At 35.2% G+C, this 15,654-nt stretch overlaps 1 protein-coding gene across 3 annotated transcripts; it reads right to left on the bottom strand.

The window, feature by feature from the left end:
* Positions 1-1,259: 1,259 nt before the first annotated feature.
* LOC135584026 (TSL-kinase interacting protein 1-like) lies at positions 1,260-13,485 on the bottom strand. 3 transcript variants are annotated; one of them, XM_065111436.1, is made up of 17 exons: positions 13,292-13,485; positions 10,211-10,395; positions 10,009-10,091; positions 9,876-9,923; positions 7,706-7,815; positions 4,589-4,673; positions 4,387-4,474; positions 4,213-4,311; positions 3,878-4,045; positions 3,661-3,764; positions 3,139-3,380; positions 2,950-3,053; positions 2,705-2,868; positions 2,204-2,611; positions 1,983-2,111; positions 1,722-1,897; positions 1,260-1,646 (listed from the first exon to the last, which is right to left on the bottom strand). In XM_065111436.1, the coding sequence occupies exons 2-16, from the start codon at positions 10,308-10,310 to the stop codon at positions 1,724-1,726; spliced, it is 2,106 nt and encodes a 701-aa protein (XP_064967508.1). In that variant the 5' UTR covers positions 10,311-10,395; positions 13,292-13,485; the 3' UTR covers positions 1,260-1,646; positions 1,722-1,723. The 3 variants fall into 3 exon arrangements, with proteins under 3 accessions (XP_064967508.1, XP_064967499.1, XP_064967504.1); XM_065111427.1 differs by having other exon boundaries at positions 4,213-4,474; XM_065111432.1 differs by having other exon boundaries at positions 4,213-4,474; positions 10,211-10,386.
* Positions 13,486-15,654: the final 2,169 nt, after the last annotated feature.

The raw sequence follows: 15,654 nt of genomic DNA, 5'->3' as shown, positions 1-15,654 counted from the left end.
GTCATAATATTCTTAAATGAACTTATAGTATTGTTAAAAAAATATTACTGTAACTGGTTCGATAAACTAGTGTTGTAACTCCGTCAAGGACACTTTTTAATCAATCTGATCTAACCCAACTGGGGGTTTCGATAGCAAAACAAGTATTTTTCAACATAAGAACATTTAATTCATTTGAAACAGAAATGAACTCTCCATGGATATTATGGAAATGGAGAACTCAATCTGAAAAAAAGAAATGGAAAAGCCAAATTTAAATTTTGTTTCCTGAAAATTTCTCTACAAGAAATATTAATATCTATTAGCAAAGGCGGCATAGTCCTAGTCCAATGATAAGGTTACTCTTTTACCATATAAAAGATCAAGATTGATGTCAAAAAAATGTTACCACATATATTGACCCATTGTTAAACCCAATATTTATGAAAACACCCTTAGTTAAGGTGATACAGAGATTTTGAGACTCAATTTTTTTCACTCTTTTGTTTGTACTCTCCTTGCTTGCCCACTTCCTATTTATAAGGAGCATAAGTCATTTATTAAAAGATGTAAGAAAATTTCATTATATAAGTTACTCTCAACCCTCAACACACATTCTCCTCTATCATCCTCTTTCACTATATCGTTTAGAAAAAATCATAACATTCTTAATCCATTTTTATATTTTTAACACAATAAACAACTCAAACATGAAATATGATTAATTGGCCCACTGATCCAGTGGTCCAAGATTTGACCAGACTGACGGAATGAATATTATTCACTTATAGGCTCTGGGTTTGAGCTCCTCCACTATACGAATCAATTCTACCAAGTGCATATCCTGAAGGCAGAAACAAGCTGCTGCAACTGTTTCCACATCCTCTCATCTAGCCAGTATAACTTCAAACACAACCTGATCCGCAGCCCAACATTACCACCCTAATCAGCCGTAGGTTCAAATTTTTTCCCCACCCATGTCATTCTACTGGTTTAAAACGAAGTAGTTCATATCATACACTGATATAATGACTTCCAAGATCAAGAAGAATAAAGCATAACAAACAACTCGTATTTATTGATGGGATCACAACCATCATGAATTTCTGATGTGCTGCATACCTTGGTTCGGTTTTGGGACCCCATGTTATCGTTGACCTGTATTAGAAAAAGAGAGCAGCACGGAGGCAATACATACTAATGCCAAAACTCAACTGACAGCATATAATAATGCAACCAAAACAAATTAGTCTTCAAGCAGGATTTTGTGAGCTAGAATATATAAAGAGTGAGTATATTCAAGATTAGTTGTGTGTCAAATGTAGAAAATATCATGCAGAAATATTGTTTCCTATCAGCAGGGTTTGGTCATACCAAGTCAATACCATGCTTCATATGGAACTCAGGAGGGCTTCCAAATTTCCTCCTAATAGCAGGTCCTGGACTACTAATGCTCATGTTTACTTACTGGAGCTAATAAATTTTAGCAGGTGATGAACAAGAACTGTTGTTCAAAGCTAGTAGAACCTTTCATGGGCTACATGTTTACAGCACCCTATTTATGTACAAAAAGCACATACTTTGCCTGCATAGCTTCCACAAGCCATGTAGATAAGAGACAAGTTCCCCATCTCCTATAGCCCACCCTCTTCTTTTACTCTTTTTACCTATGGCCAACATTTTAAAGGTAAATAGCATTTCAGTCATACAGTCAGAGCTGATGATCATTTTAGGAGACTTACTGTCATGCAGGGTCTTTACTATCCAGACAAAACAGCGAGCAATTCTGGAATTCGTCGAGGCTGTTGGCTAGCAAGCGACTCAGGCTACTGAGGCTCAGACTGTCGCTAAAAATTAGATCTTGCCCCTGAAATTTAGAGCGAGGCATATCCAAGTCCAGTGGCCCTAAAGAATCTGACTGCAAATCAAGGAAAAAAAGAACATGTAAATTAGAAAGTGATCTCAAAAAAGCCGACAAGTAAATGCTGGCAAAAAATAGATACCCAATAGATATCTGCAAGACAGGGATCCTTCTCATGATTAGAACCATCACTGGAAATACGATCTTTACAAGTCTCAACTTCAGACTTGTCACAACGAGGATCATCTTTGGATCTCTGTTCACCAAAATCCTACCAACAGAAGGAATTGCAACTTATGCTAATGTTTCAACAACAATTTTTTTATCTTCAAAACGAGTATAACATAGTTGCACATGACAAACCTTAAGAAAATTCTGAATTCCTGGTGAACTTTTAGAAGAAAACTGTTCATCACCATCTGTACAAGTGCTACTTGCAGGTTTCAATCTCTCCTGTGCCTGAGCCGAAAGCATTTGAAAAGAAAATTCATCACAAGTTTCTTCTGCATCCCAGATAGATGGTTGTGATGCCTTATCCGAAAGGGATGACAAATGATGACCAGACATATGGGCAGCAATAGCTGCATCAAACGAATCACAGCTAAATGAGGCCTGTTTAAGACATGAAACAGATGGTTGATTGGGGAAATTCATATGTTTTGAGTTAGCAGCTTTAGATGCCTCATTCAACAAATCTCCAACACTAATGTTGGTGAGACTATCAGCCCATTCTCCAGCAGACATCAGGACACAAATTTCTTCTGTATTAACCTGTAACACAGACAATTGAACATTTTAATGATTAACTGAACAAGTGGCTGAAAGCAGGCTAGATAACATTGAATCCACGGGAAATTTTAGTACCACATCCTTGTTTTTCCAACTACTTTGAGCTCTGGCTTTTTCACCATAGGATGGTTGTAAAGGCTCAGGAAATCTCTCCTCACATTGTACGCAATCCGCCTCAGGAGGTTCAGGGAGATCAACAACTGAAGTTGCAAGATCTTTTACTGAGACTGCTTGATTTTCTGAACATTCCAGAGGTTGTTTCAAGATGTAACTTGTGGAGAATCAAAATCTATGGTAAGGAAAATGCGTAATGATATTACCATTCTCAGTGTCTTCTGAATGCAAACAGTCATCAGGACAAAGAGTTGTATGAGAAACTTCAATACCCTCAGACCCAGCTTCTGCAGTGGAGAACCAGCCATACCTTGACACAGGATATCAGTCAGAAACATACTAACACAATTTAATCAAGTTCTGATTCTGAGTGTTCTTTTATGCTTGTTTTGTACCTTAAACGAAAAATGGCAGGACTGCCAACAGTAGCATATACATCTGCGGCACTAACAACAGTATCTTTTGATGTCCACCTTTTGGAACTTGCCAAGTCTTCCTGCTTAACAGAGAAGGGAAAAAGCATGATTTCTCCAACTGCTACGCTTGAGTCACCCCATTTCCGATTGAGATGTTCCACCACTGATGATATCCTTTTCCGACCGCTTAAGGTGAGCTCCAAATGTGGATTGTGCCCATCCTAGGCAAAAGTGAAGACAATGAGCTTAATTGTTTTCTTGTTTGACTGAGGTAATATGAGTACAAATAAACATGCTAAATACATCTTGTCATGCTTTGGTTGAAGGATTCGATAGAGTAAGATTGACCTCAGTGGCTCGATCACACACATACACAAAACACCCACCCACTCAATTCCTCCATTAACAAGAACTACTGCCTATCCGAAGTGTGATAAAAAAATTTAAGGTTAAATTTCAAAGCCATTACTAGTAGAGAGAGACCTCAGAACATTAATATACCTTTTCCAGTACATTTAGAGTCTGTTCATCAACAGGAAACAATTGCAACTTCAATTTTAAAGATGGTTCTATGATTGCTTTGGCCATCTCAGTTGAGCAAATTCCTACAAGAACCAGAGCATTCAAACATATCTGATTCATTCAACTTGGATAAGCATATGCTAAAGCATCGTCAAATAATGTCTCAAGTAAAACATCAGTCAATCACAGGCCTTACCAGTATTGGTGCATATCTTGTTTGCTAACACATGATAGGTTTCTTCACTATAAGAAAAACTTATATTATTGGTTGCTCGTTCCAATTCTTCAGCAGCATCAGCAACTAAAGAAACACCTGCAATTGCAGCCTTCTCCCATCTCTTATATTCAGCAGATGCAACAACACCTGATAGACAAACAATAAAAAATGATGTAAAACACCATTCTAAATTGAGAACCTAGTCATTATAAAAAAACATGGAATAAGCTAGGTCATGCAAAAGAACATTGAAGGAAGAGACTCAGAAGTTATTTCACTATATGTTATACCAAACATGAACATGCATAAATTACCTGGCCTTCGTTTTGGCCTCAGAGGTCTCATACTAGACAAGTCCCTCCTGCAATTCATGTTTGAAAACATATCGTTCTTGTGGAAGGTCCCTCTAGAAGCTGTTGATTTGTTAGTACTTGGAGATTCAACAGTTAGTAGTTTTACTGGATAAATGTCATTTCCTGGACCCTTACTGAGAATGGTTGTTGAAGTAGGAGAATACATATCTTCAGGAAGTCGTTTTCTTCTAGTCTTGTTTCGGTCCTTTAAAAGTTGATTTTCCTACAAAGCAAAGTGACAACATAAATTTTAACAAATTATCTGCTTATCATCAAATTAAACCAAAAAGGGAGAAACTTAAATCTGAAGGAAAATGCTTAGGAAATATGCACTCACCAAAGCTTCTATGAATATCTTAAATCTCCGGGGCTTCAAATGCAGTTTTGAGGCAGTACAGCTGTGTTTTTCAAGTAAAGACCACCTGGCATATAAAACATCTATTATCATAATTCTTCACAACACACAAGGTAAAAAATGATTGAAGCTCAACCAGCCATACATTAAACAAGGTAGCAAGAACTTCCGAAAATTAGTAAGAATTATATAAAGTAAAAAAGCATATAATACAAAGAAAAATGAGATCTAATTATCATCATTTCACAATAGATGATAATCTTTGGAGCCCACCAATTCAAGTATCACATTATTGGTTTTCAATTTAGCTCAGGTATTTAATGTAATTTGTTATAGTAATGTAATGAATTCCAAGCATGGATATGAAGTATGACCAATAATGGTAGGAAACCAGATCTTAGATTTATACTCAATGATATCTATATAACCAAGAGTAGATAAAAATGCTTCATGATATAGATTCCCTCAAATTGACTCTGTGGTAGAAACGTTTCTACGGAAGATGGTCACCTTCATAGAGGGCGACCGAAAATAATAGATTCATTCACTTTTTTTTTTTACAATATTATATAGCATAACCAAGGGTGTCCCAACGATCTTAATTGACATGCCTTACATAAATGCATCTATAAATCTTCTTCGAACATGTACATACCACCTTAAACCATCTTCTCTAGTTGTTTTCCTAGATAAATAATGTCAATATAATCTTTTATAGTAAAGGACACTCCATAAAAGAACTTAAACATTCATTAAGATTCACATAATACCACCAATTCCCCTCTCCATTTTAACCATCCTACTTGAACACTATCGATAACACTTTCATTAATCTTTACTTCTTAAAGATGATAGATCAAATTATATAAATTGTATACTTACAGAAACTTAAACATCAGTTTTAACTCTTTCTTTTAATTTTCTCTTGGTTTTACTAAATTGGCACATCATGTAATCAAATTACTTTTACTTAATCTAAAGAACCTTAGTTTCTAACTTTTATCTCCACAACTTATGTTTTGAACTAATAGCAACCAGGCTCTCTTTAATATATCAACAAAAGGAATTCATTAAGCAAATCCATCCCAAACATACCTAGTAAGTTTTATTTGGGCAAAAAGATAAGAAGTAAAGTTGGTCACTGATACAAACACTATGATGATAAGAGCTCAGTAGACAACCTTTAACATGTTCTTCCTTTTAAAAACTCACGACATACCTCTAAGGATTCTACTATAGGTTTTTCTAAGTTAATAAAAACCATGTAGAAATCCTACTTTATAGATTTCACTAGTCGTATCAGATAAATAGCTTCTATAATTGATGCACTCAATGACCCTCTTTCAGAGTCACAGTGTATCTGATCAGTTTATATTCCCTACAATTTGAGCAAAATTAGCCATCTGATTATTGTAGATTGGGCAAAAAAATTCGTAAAATAGTCAATTAATTAGTTTAAAAAATATGTCAAATAAATTAATTAACCAAACTACCCTTTGATCTAATTTCCTCAAGTCTCGACAAGAATACAATCTAATTCTATGCTCTAACCTGTTTCATTCTTTTTAAAGGCTCATTTACCTATTTGCCTGAATTTTTCAAACAAATTCATGATTTATAATCTTATCACTTTTTTTTTTCTATCTTCACCACTAATTTATCCATTGAGTGCCCAATAAATAATCCTCTCTCACTTCCACATTCCAATATAATTAACTAGCATCCTTTAATCTTCATTATTTATGTATCTAAAATTTTATATACACACACACACACACAATATATATATATATATATATATATATATATATATATATATATATATATATATATATATATATGTATGTATGTATGTATGTATGTATATGTATATATTTGCATCTCTTTCCAACTTTAGCGAGCATACAACACCCTCCCCATTCTTAGATTTAACTAAACTATAAAAACTATCATAAGTGTTGTCCTTAGACATAGTCACATCATTTTAGCCTCCTTTTAGATAGGGGTAATTACATATTACCCATTGTAATTAACTACCTTTAGCATCTCGATTCCTGCGCTTTCAAATATTATATTGGGATCCCTACACTTACGAAAGTGAAACATTGAGATCATCATACAGAGCTAAAAGGATAATTTCACAAAGTTAAAAAATCAAGAGAGATAGAGGAGGGTTTTGTTGGAGCAACGGGATTAAATGTTTCACTTTCGTAAGTATAGGGATCTCAATGTAACTTTTGAAAGTATAGAGATCGAAATGCTAAAAGTAACTAATTATATGAGGTAATATGTAATTAACCCTTTTAGATACTTTATTTTTTTCTAAAGTTCAGATTTTTATAATGCGATCAATTTTATGTTAACCTATTTGCAATACTTACTTTTTGAACTCTATAGCACCACCATCAACTCTCTTTATGCAAGGCCCAAAATTTTCACTCAACAAGAACATCCTTGTTACCCTCTTTGTCTAACTAGCCATTAAAATTTACAAGGAATTAGGTTCATTTTCTTCCAAGCTATAGGCTCCTACCTTTGTCATGCCGTTTTGGGAGAACATTCTATTGTCACCTTTAGATTAGACTATCTGGGTCTCCTAAAAGCTATTTACTTTTTTTCTTCTCTTCCACTTCTAATGTATTAATTTAACACCATGACAAAACAAAAACAAGCTCTCTCTTAATATAAGATACCAAAAATAAATAATATTGTAATTTGACAGTACTCTAGGAGATAGTCCCCTACTAGCTAAGATGTTACAGGTCAACATGGTTATGTGATGCCCATCCATAAAGCAAGGGCAGTTAACTAAGTGAACTTTAAAAGCACCAATCTGTTTGTCAACACTTCCAAGTGTTCTCATTTAATAGCACCAATGAGCAATAATATAGAAAAGTTGTGTAGCACACACACACTTAATATGTCCATCTTAAATATTGAAAAATAATGTCCATCCTAAATATACAAAGTAATTACCAAGTGTTCTCATTTAATAGCACCAATGAGCAATAATATAGAAAAGTTGTGTAGCACACACACACTTAATATGTCCATCTTAAATATGGAATAATGTCCATCCTAAATATACAAAGTAATTACCATCGGAGCATTGCAGCATTCGTATCCTTCGAGTTTTTAGCGTCAAAACAAAATCCGGGACCTAGAAGCTTGTTCATTCTTCTGACTAGACGATAATAATAATGCCTAACCTGCAGATTAAATAGTAATCCAGTAAGTTAAACTAAGAAAAAGAACATGATGAATCACTTGTTTCACATTTTCTGCAACTTTTAACTACCACAAATAGATATCATACTACAACTTAATTTAATAATTGGCAATGTAAAATATAAATAAAAAAATATTTGTCACTTCATGTGGAAGAAATTATAACATTGAATATCCTAAGAATATACCAAAAAAACTATGTAAAACAAATTCATTATAGCAATGCAATGTAAGAAAGGTGGAAAACACATTGTGCTTGGAGTTCTTTCTTTCCTACAAAGCAAAAAACTCAATAAACAGTAAGTCGGCTTTGCTAACTTTGGTTTCACTACTGTTTTTATAGTAACTTCATTAGTGGTGAATTTTCTTGAATAAAGAAATTTTGATTTCCAACAGTTTTAAGAATTCTTCACCCTTTTCAACGTCATGAACATCTTAATTGTTTTAGATGAAAAGGTGATATTGCTGTAATTGACAATACTCTCATCTCAATCAAGTGTTGATGATATTCCACACTGTCTATAGCAGCATGCTGCCTTAATCGAACGGAAGAAAATATCTGGCAATTCAGAGCCAAAGAAGCTTGTTTCAGCCTCTCTGGCTCAAAAGCAAAGTCAGTGGAAGGTAGGAGGTCATAGGAGACTCTAGTACAGATAGTAGAGAGATCAGACAGGAGTCTAAGATTGACAATTTCTGGAAAGATATTGTCACTGAAAGGTCTAAGGTCTCGGTTGTTAAGGTCAAGATAAATAGAAGTAACTGAAATGGATGTGTAAGATGGAGGAACAGAGGAAATTTATTTCCTTCGCTGTGCTCTTTAAGTTATTGGTGACTTTGCAAGGGAAAACATGCTAAAAGACAAATCTTCTTATGACCCATCATATTACAGGAGATGGAAGAGTAAAATAAAGAAAGAAGAACAGCACAACAGGATATAAAAATCTTAAGTTAATGCTTTTCCACTTATGGTAAATTAATACCATTTATATCAAATCTTCTTTGTTTTCATATACTCCTATTTTAGATCAAGCATTCATTAGAGAGAAGCTTTCTTTTCTGCTGCATTTGCCGAGACTGATTTGTGTTTGACAAATGTATTCCCATTCATACATCCACCAATTGCAAAAATAATCATCAATCATCTTCATTAAGGTTCAACCTGTCTTCTGTTCCAGATGGATGACCTTTGAGTTGACAGGGCTCCACCACTATAACAAAAATCTCAGAAATTATGGATTGGAGTCCTTAATATTTACCAAATCAGATCATAAAGAACATCAATGTGCTAGTAAAACACTAGAATACTTTAGAGGTGCGAGACACCACATGCTGTATGAGCTCCTATGTGGATTAAAGCATATTGTTCTGATACGTGCATGACAGACATACATCAAATTTACAACACAATAAGCTTGGCATGAGAACTGGCACATCCCAATCAAGCATAGATCAATTTCCCCATATTTGACATAGACTATAGGCAATATCTTAATCCTTCACCCGACCACATATGAAATCTTACTATATATTGTCTAAAAGAACCCCTAGATAAATAACAATAAATGTCTATAAACCATATGAGAAGAAAATGAACCAATCATCAATCCAAAAAGAAGGGGAAATTTTTTCTTCTTCCAACACCTAAAACACACACAGAAAGTGTCACAATCTCCAACAGTAGGTTAACAATAATATTGGTTGCATGCAATAGGTGCGATTAGATTAATCAGCAGTCGATTGTTTGATATTTCTTTTTCTCTAGCAAATGTATACTGTGACAAATTTCATTATTGAACATATATTACAAACACACTTTACCATAAAGATCTTCCTCGTATACAATTCATTTTAACAAGTTTAGAAAGGCCAAGCACCATATTGCATGGTGTATCACCAAAAAAATAAATTAGCTACTGTAATATATGCAAGCAAAGAAATTGTTGGCTTCAGCAACTACCAGTCACTAGAAAGGTTATTATTAAAGTAAAATTATTAAAGTAAACATTTTGGAAAAAGATGATATAGCAAGCAAAGTACATACCTGATCTTTGTTTTTACTTTGAACACGACAAGTAATCTTCTCAAAATTCTATATACAAAATGATACATCAAAATAAAACTAGTCAGAGAACAACAAAGAATGACTTCAGCACAAAAAAATTTAAAAGTAGAACCTTGCCAACTTGTCGTAATGCATTAAAAAAGTTTTCTTCCTCTTGACGTGTCCATGCAGCCCATTGTCGTGTAGGTTTTTTTACTATACAAAAAACATCAACAAATTTCTGTTATGAAATTGCTAATACAAAATGCATTACTCTGTTTGGACAATAACTGCAACAAAGACAAAACTGGACGCATTTTGAAAAAAAGAAATACCAGGATTCTGAGTATCAGTGCACATGGAAGAGGATGAAGGAGAAGTGTTATTTGCATTGTTTATCAGCAAATTCTCTGTTGGAGAAGTTTGATTTTCCATAATCGTGTCGAGAATGTGTCTACTGGAGACAACAAACTACCTCTATCATAGATTTATCCAGATCTCCAGATACAACCTGTATAATCTTTGTAATAAAGCAGGCTTAGTGAGAATTTAAGAAGCCCAGATGGTAAAAAAATAGAAATACCTGATAAGCCAGATGTTTCTATAGTACTATGTTTACTAAATGTAAGAACTACTACAAAGATATAGATCAACATGATTGCATAACAAGAACATGGCAAATCATTCCACCGACACTTTGAGAAAACTAATTTATTCAATAAAATGAAAAAAAAAAAACAAATGGTTCAATGTGAAACTTTTTCCATTAATAAAGTTTAAGAGCCACATCGATCATCAATTTAGAACATAAAGCACCCAACAGTTTATTTAGGCAAGTTACCATCTCGTTTAGAACTGATCCAAAGTTCAGGTTAATTATGGTGTTCGACAAATGTGAGAAATGGTTCCCCTGTAATCTCTTTTTCATCCTTTCTAAATGACCCTCAAGGCTCAAAGTCACCATAGATTTACAAGTTCTTGGATATATGACCAATCTAAACACTACCCAGATATCAAAGATCAACCAAAATGATGTGACAGTTATTATTGTTAATTATTGTATTATCACTTATGTTTAAGTCAAATGAGCCAAGTTGATGGACCCATCTGGATGATTTCAGGTAATCATTGATGACCAAGTTAATTTTGTTCCTACCTGATAAATGTATCCTCTGAAAATTTGCCAAGATTCAAAACTCCAAATCCTATCTCATGGTCTGATTTGGACAATCTGACCATCAAAGAGATGAAACCAAACTTAAACCTTCAACATTGCCACTACATGCGTAGAGTAGTCTTATTCAGATATCTTTCTTCATGATCTCTTTCTGCTACATCTGGAACTGCCCAAAACTCAAGACACAAATGCACAAACGACCTAAATACTAAACATTGTTCAAGATGAAGACAACTAGTTTGCAAATTTCTCAAGCTTAAGTGTTAGTATCTATTTAGTTGCTCTTTTAGCTAGCGAATAATTATCCAAACTAAAGCTACAAATATATGATAAGTGTATAAACTAGAAGAAGAGTTTTAGCTAAATTACATCCTTGATGAGGCCATTAGATTCAAATGGAATTTGCAACATCAGAATAGTCACACACCACAAAGTAATATGATATGAGGTTGAGCTTGCATGTAACTGATTAAGGGAGCTTCATATAAGATACTGGGTGAAACACACTCTTTGTTAGACAAATAAATTTTTAATTATTATACTCTATGAATTTAATGTCTTCGATAAGAGTCAAACAATATGAGATATCATTTATCTGTCTTTCTTCCAGTGCTTTTCGTATCACAGTATACTCTTGATACATTAGAGTCCATCTAGGGTACTTCTGCTAGAAATACAAGAGCATATCTCTGATTCCCCAATATCCAACTCTTACTTCGTGGCAGATTTTCATCCTTAATTAACACCTAGGTGGACTCTATACAATACGAGAAGTCCCATTTGAAAGATTGCAACTGGGCCTATGTCATATCTCAAAGAAGACTTGGATGAAACCATATTTGACTCCCTTGAATAGATGCACATAAAAAATCATCAAGCTAGCTATGAATTTGATCGATCTGGGTTCCAATATGAACAGATTCCACTTAAAAGCGTGGATTCGGGAGCATCAATTCACTTTTGCCACAACTAATTACATCCTCTGTAATTAGTAGTCGGAGCGCATTGACATCCCCTTGGTCCTCTAGAAGTCATGAGACTCAAAGACTTGGTTAATCTTTAATTCATCTTGGCAAATCAACAGCAAATGTGCTAGTCATAGCCTTTGGAACTGAAGCCATATGGCTCATCATAACTAGACAGCTTAAGGTTTAAGAAGATACTATGTAGAACAAAGGATAATGCAAGAAAACAACATGATTAACACCAGCAATGTAAGTTTAGGTTAGAAAGTACAGAAAAGGGTGTACTCTTCCACACATGCAAAATTTGCTGGCATTATATCAACACAAACAAATAAATTATGACAACATACACAAATCAAATTTCACACAAAGTAAGCCATGGTCAATGACTGCAAACTGTAATTTTAGGTAGACCACATCAGGGTGGCCAGCGCAAGCAAAATAAAGCAAATAGCTCTCAGAACAGGAAGATAAGAGACAGGAAGTACGAGGTTGGTCCACATTAAAAATAGTAGTTGGATAGTTGAAAACAAAAGTGGAGATACTCAAAGAAACCAAAACTTCATTGATTTTTGTTTTCAGAGAGAAAAGAGGAAATGTCTTCCTTACTTTGGCACCACATTCAACATATAACTCCAGTTTGTGAGCATATACCCACTTATTGCAATACTCCTGATATCCTATGTAATCAATCTATGTTCTACATTAGTTTCCTAACAAACAACCAATGATTCACCTCATCTAATTTTGTATCTGAGTTGAAATACTCCAAAAACTTCTCACCATAAGAGGTTGGTCTACTATCTTACTTGGTTAGAAGCTGTCGCATTGTATGAGAATAACATCATCGAAACAGGTTCCAGTACTTTGATCACCAAATACAATACGTATTAGAAGCTTAGCATCTTTATTTTGGAAGCGATGGGTGAAGGAGAAGGATCTAGAGCCAGGTAAAGGCAATAGGAATGCATACGGTAAGTCACATTCTCTCCCGAAAAAGTAACAACGATCGACACATCAATTCTACTTCAAACGAGTTCGTTGCTCCCCTCTCTGGCACAAAACAATTCGCCCTCCATCAGATCGGCATAATCGAGATCGTCCTTGCGATCTCCAGCCCAAGGTTCAAGAAAAGATCACCGCGCGTAAATTAGTAATTAGATTCTGTAGAGGATGATTGTGGGGCGAATCATCAAATATCGGGAAGCATGCTTCTTCAACAGGATACAGAAACTAGCAACAGATTCGAATGAGGAGGAGAAGGAAGGGGGTACCTGGCGGAGGAAGGGCGCTCCAGCGGTGAGGTGGAGAACCGGCAGGGAACGTCGGAGGCCGGCGGTGAAGATCCGAGTGGGGATCGGAAGGGGAAAGGGCGATCTAGGGCTAATTAGAGGGTGAGAGATGGGCGAGCCAGGGTCGGTCGGACGAGGGATCGAAGACGTCCCTGCGGTGGCGTGCGAGGCGCGGCTGTTTATGCTCGGCCAGGAGACACGCATCAGGGGGGGCGAAACCTCAACCATGACTCGGTGGATCCCACCGGGATAAGGCTCACGGGGGATGGACATTTGGTTCGCCCAAGCAAGGAAGGGCTTGGGGTTGATGTGGGTGGGTCTGTTGCAGGCGTGACGGTGATGCAGTCGGAGCGTAGCGTCGAGAGGCTACATTTGGTTGCCCAATTTTGCCCCAAAATTAATAATCGGAAATATAACAATGCTCTAAGGAGAACAAAACCATACCCCTACGGATCGAATCCGATTTAGAACATATAAATACATATAATTGTAAAACTTAAAAAGTCTTTTATTTATTTATTTATTTATGTCATCTTTGTTCTTATTTATTAATTAATGCTAACGCATTGATATCTAAATCAGGAAGAATTGTTTAAGATGATATATATACTAATTTGTATTTGTATCAGCGGTGCGTGCAGTGCAATGAAAAATAGAGAGAAATCCAATAATAATAATAATAATAATAATAATAACTATAAATAACAATTTAGTATTTAATTTAACTAAAAAAAAATCATCTTTCAAAATAACTTACTATCGTTGCTTTTATTATAAACGCTAAATCCGATGTCTACTTGATATATAGTTACTAAAATATAAATCTTTTAGTGATATCTTTATAAAAATCCTGCCTGCATTTTGAGCTTTTACGTGTCGGTTGACAAGGCATACCATACTTTCTTTCTTGAAGCATCCTATTACGTGTAGGTTGACAAGGCATCTAAGTAGGAGGTGACGACGTGTCATAGACAGCTCAACATGTCTTCTTCTTCTTGAAGCATCGTTTTTCATTACAACATGTAGGTCGATAGTAGGAGGTGACATGTCACTGCTCAACATACCATATTTTCTTTCTTGAAGCATCCTGTTACGTGTAGGTTGACAAGGCATCTAAGTAGGAGGTGACGACGTGTCATAGACAGCTCAACATGTCTTCTTCTTCTTGAAGCATCGTTTTTTTATTACATGCCTTCTCGAAGCATAGGATGCAGAAGCTATAAATCTTTGGTTGGTGTCGTCGTTCGGCCACGCCAAGCTGACCCCTTGGCCTTTTTATGCTATCGATCGACCATGTCTGAACCACCATGCTTACGTCTTGGCTAGGGGTGAGTGAGAATCGCAACCTCCCGAGATGCCAATTTGGCCGAGGCATCGTAGCGTGCCCCTAACGACGATGTCGCTCGGTCATGCCAAGTTATCGACGTGGCTTGCCATGCCAAGCCACGTTGCAGCAGCATTGCTACGTGATTGCCTCTCCTCGTCGAAGCATAATCACTACCGCTGCATGTTTGACCAGTGATCATGTCGAACGATTGCTTCTCCTTATACAACTGTGTGTGATGCTACTGCTCGGTCCGACGTGAGTTATAGCTTCGGTGAGGCACGACACGTTGTGGGTATAAATTAGGTCAAAAATCGCTAAAAATATTGTCAAAGAAGATTTTCTAAATTTTTTGTATAAATATAGTTTTTAGTATTTATTTTTTTAATTTCAATTCAAAAATAGTGTGATGATAGTGTAACTCATGTTCATCTGAATTCTAAAATATCAAAATTTTTATCAAACCTTTGAAATGACTACTGATGCAAAAATTCTCACAAAATTTTGGATAAATAAATGGTCACATTTTCTATTTTTTGGATATTTACAAGTCCTATTCTCAGTTAATTTAGTTCTTAAAAAGCTAAAGTCTTTCCAACTTTTTTTTATCAGATCACAATGAAATTATAAATTTTAAATTTCATGAAACCATAAAATTATCTGAATGACCACTTTTTTTTATTTTTGAGCTTTTAAATCATCTATTTTCAGTTAATTCAGTTTTTTAAAATATTAAAATATCCTCTTTTTTATTTTTGTTTTGATTAATTAAAACTGATTAAATTTATAGCAGCAGAATGTGTGTTTACAATTCCAACTTACCATATACGGCAATAGATGTATCACAGAATTTCCAAAGTATAAAATACCAGCAACAACACATTCAAGGCTTCTTCTGTACTTGACACTCATCCTGTCGATCGATGGTAAGCTCAAGACATCACATTAGCAACCAGTAAAATCTTCCATTGATGAACTTCTCTTCCTTGATAATTCATATTTAATGAGTACAATGGAAAAA

This window comes from Musa acuminata, chromosome BXJ1-3 (assembly GCF_036884655.1).
Source record: "Musa acuminata AAA Group cultivar baxijiao chromosome BXJ1-3, Cavendish_Baxijiao_AAA, whole genome shotgun sequence".
In the NCBI taxonomy this organism is placed as follows: domain Eukaryota; kingdom Viridiplantae; phylum Streptophyta; class Magnoliopsida; order Zingiberales; family Musaceae; genus Musa; species Musa acuminata.
This window is presented reverse-complemented; position numbering and strand designations above follow the sequence as displayed.

Excerpts from the sequence above, each read along its gene's own strand:
- LOC135584026 (XM_065111427.1), bottom strand. The coding sequence starts at position 10,310 with ATGGAAAATCAAACTTCTCCAACAGAGAATTTGCTGATAAACAATGCA. Across the intron at positions 4,475-4,588 it reads AGATATTCATAGAAGCTTTG|GAAAATCAACTTTTAAAGGA; the intron begins GTGAGTGCATAT and ends TTTGCTTTGTAG. Across the intron at positions 1,898-1,982 it reads GTCTTGCAGATATCTATTGG|TCAGATTCTTTAGGGCCACT; the intron begins GTATCTATTTTT and ends CTTGATTTGCAG.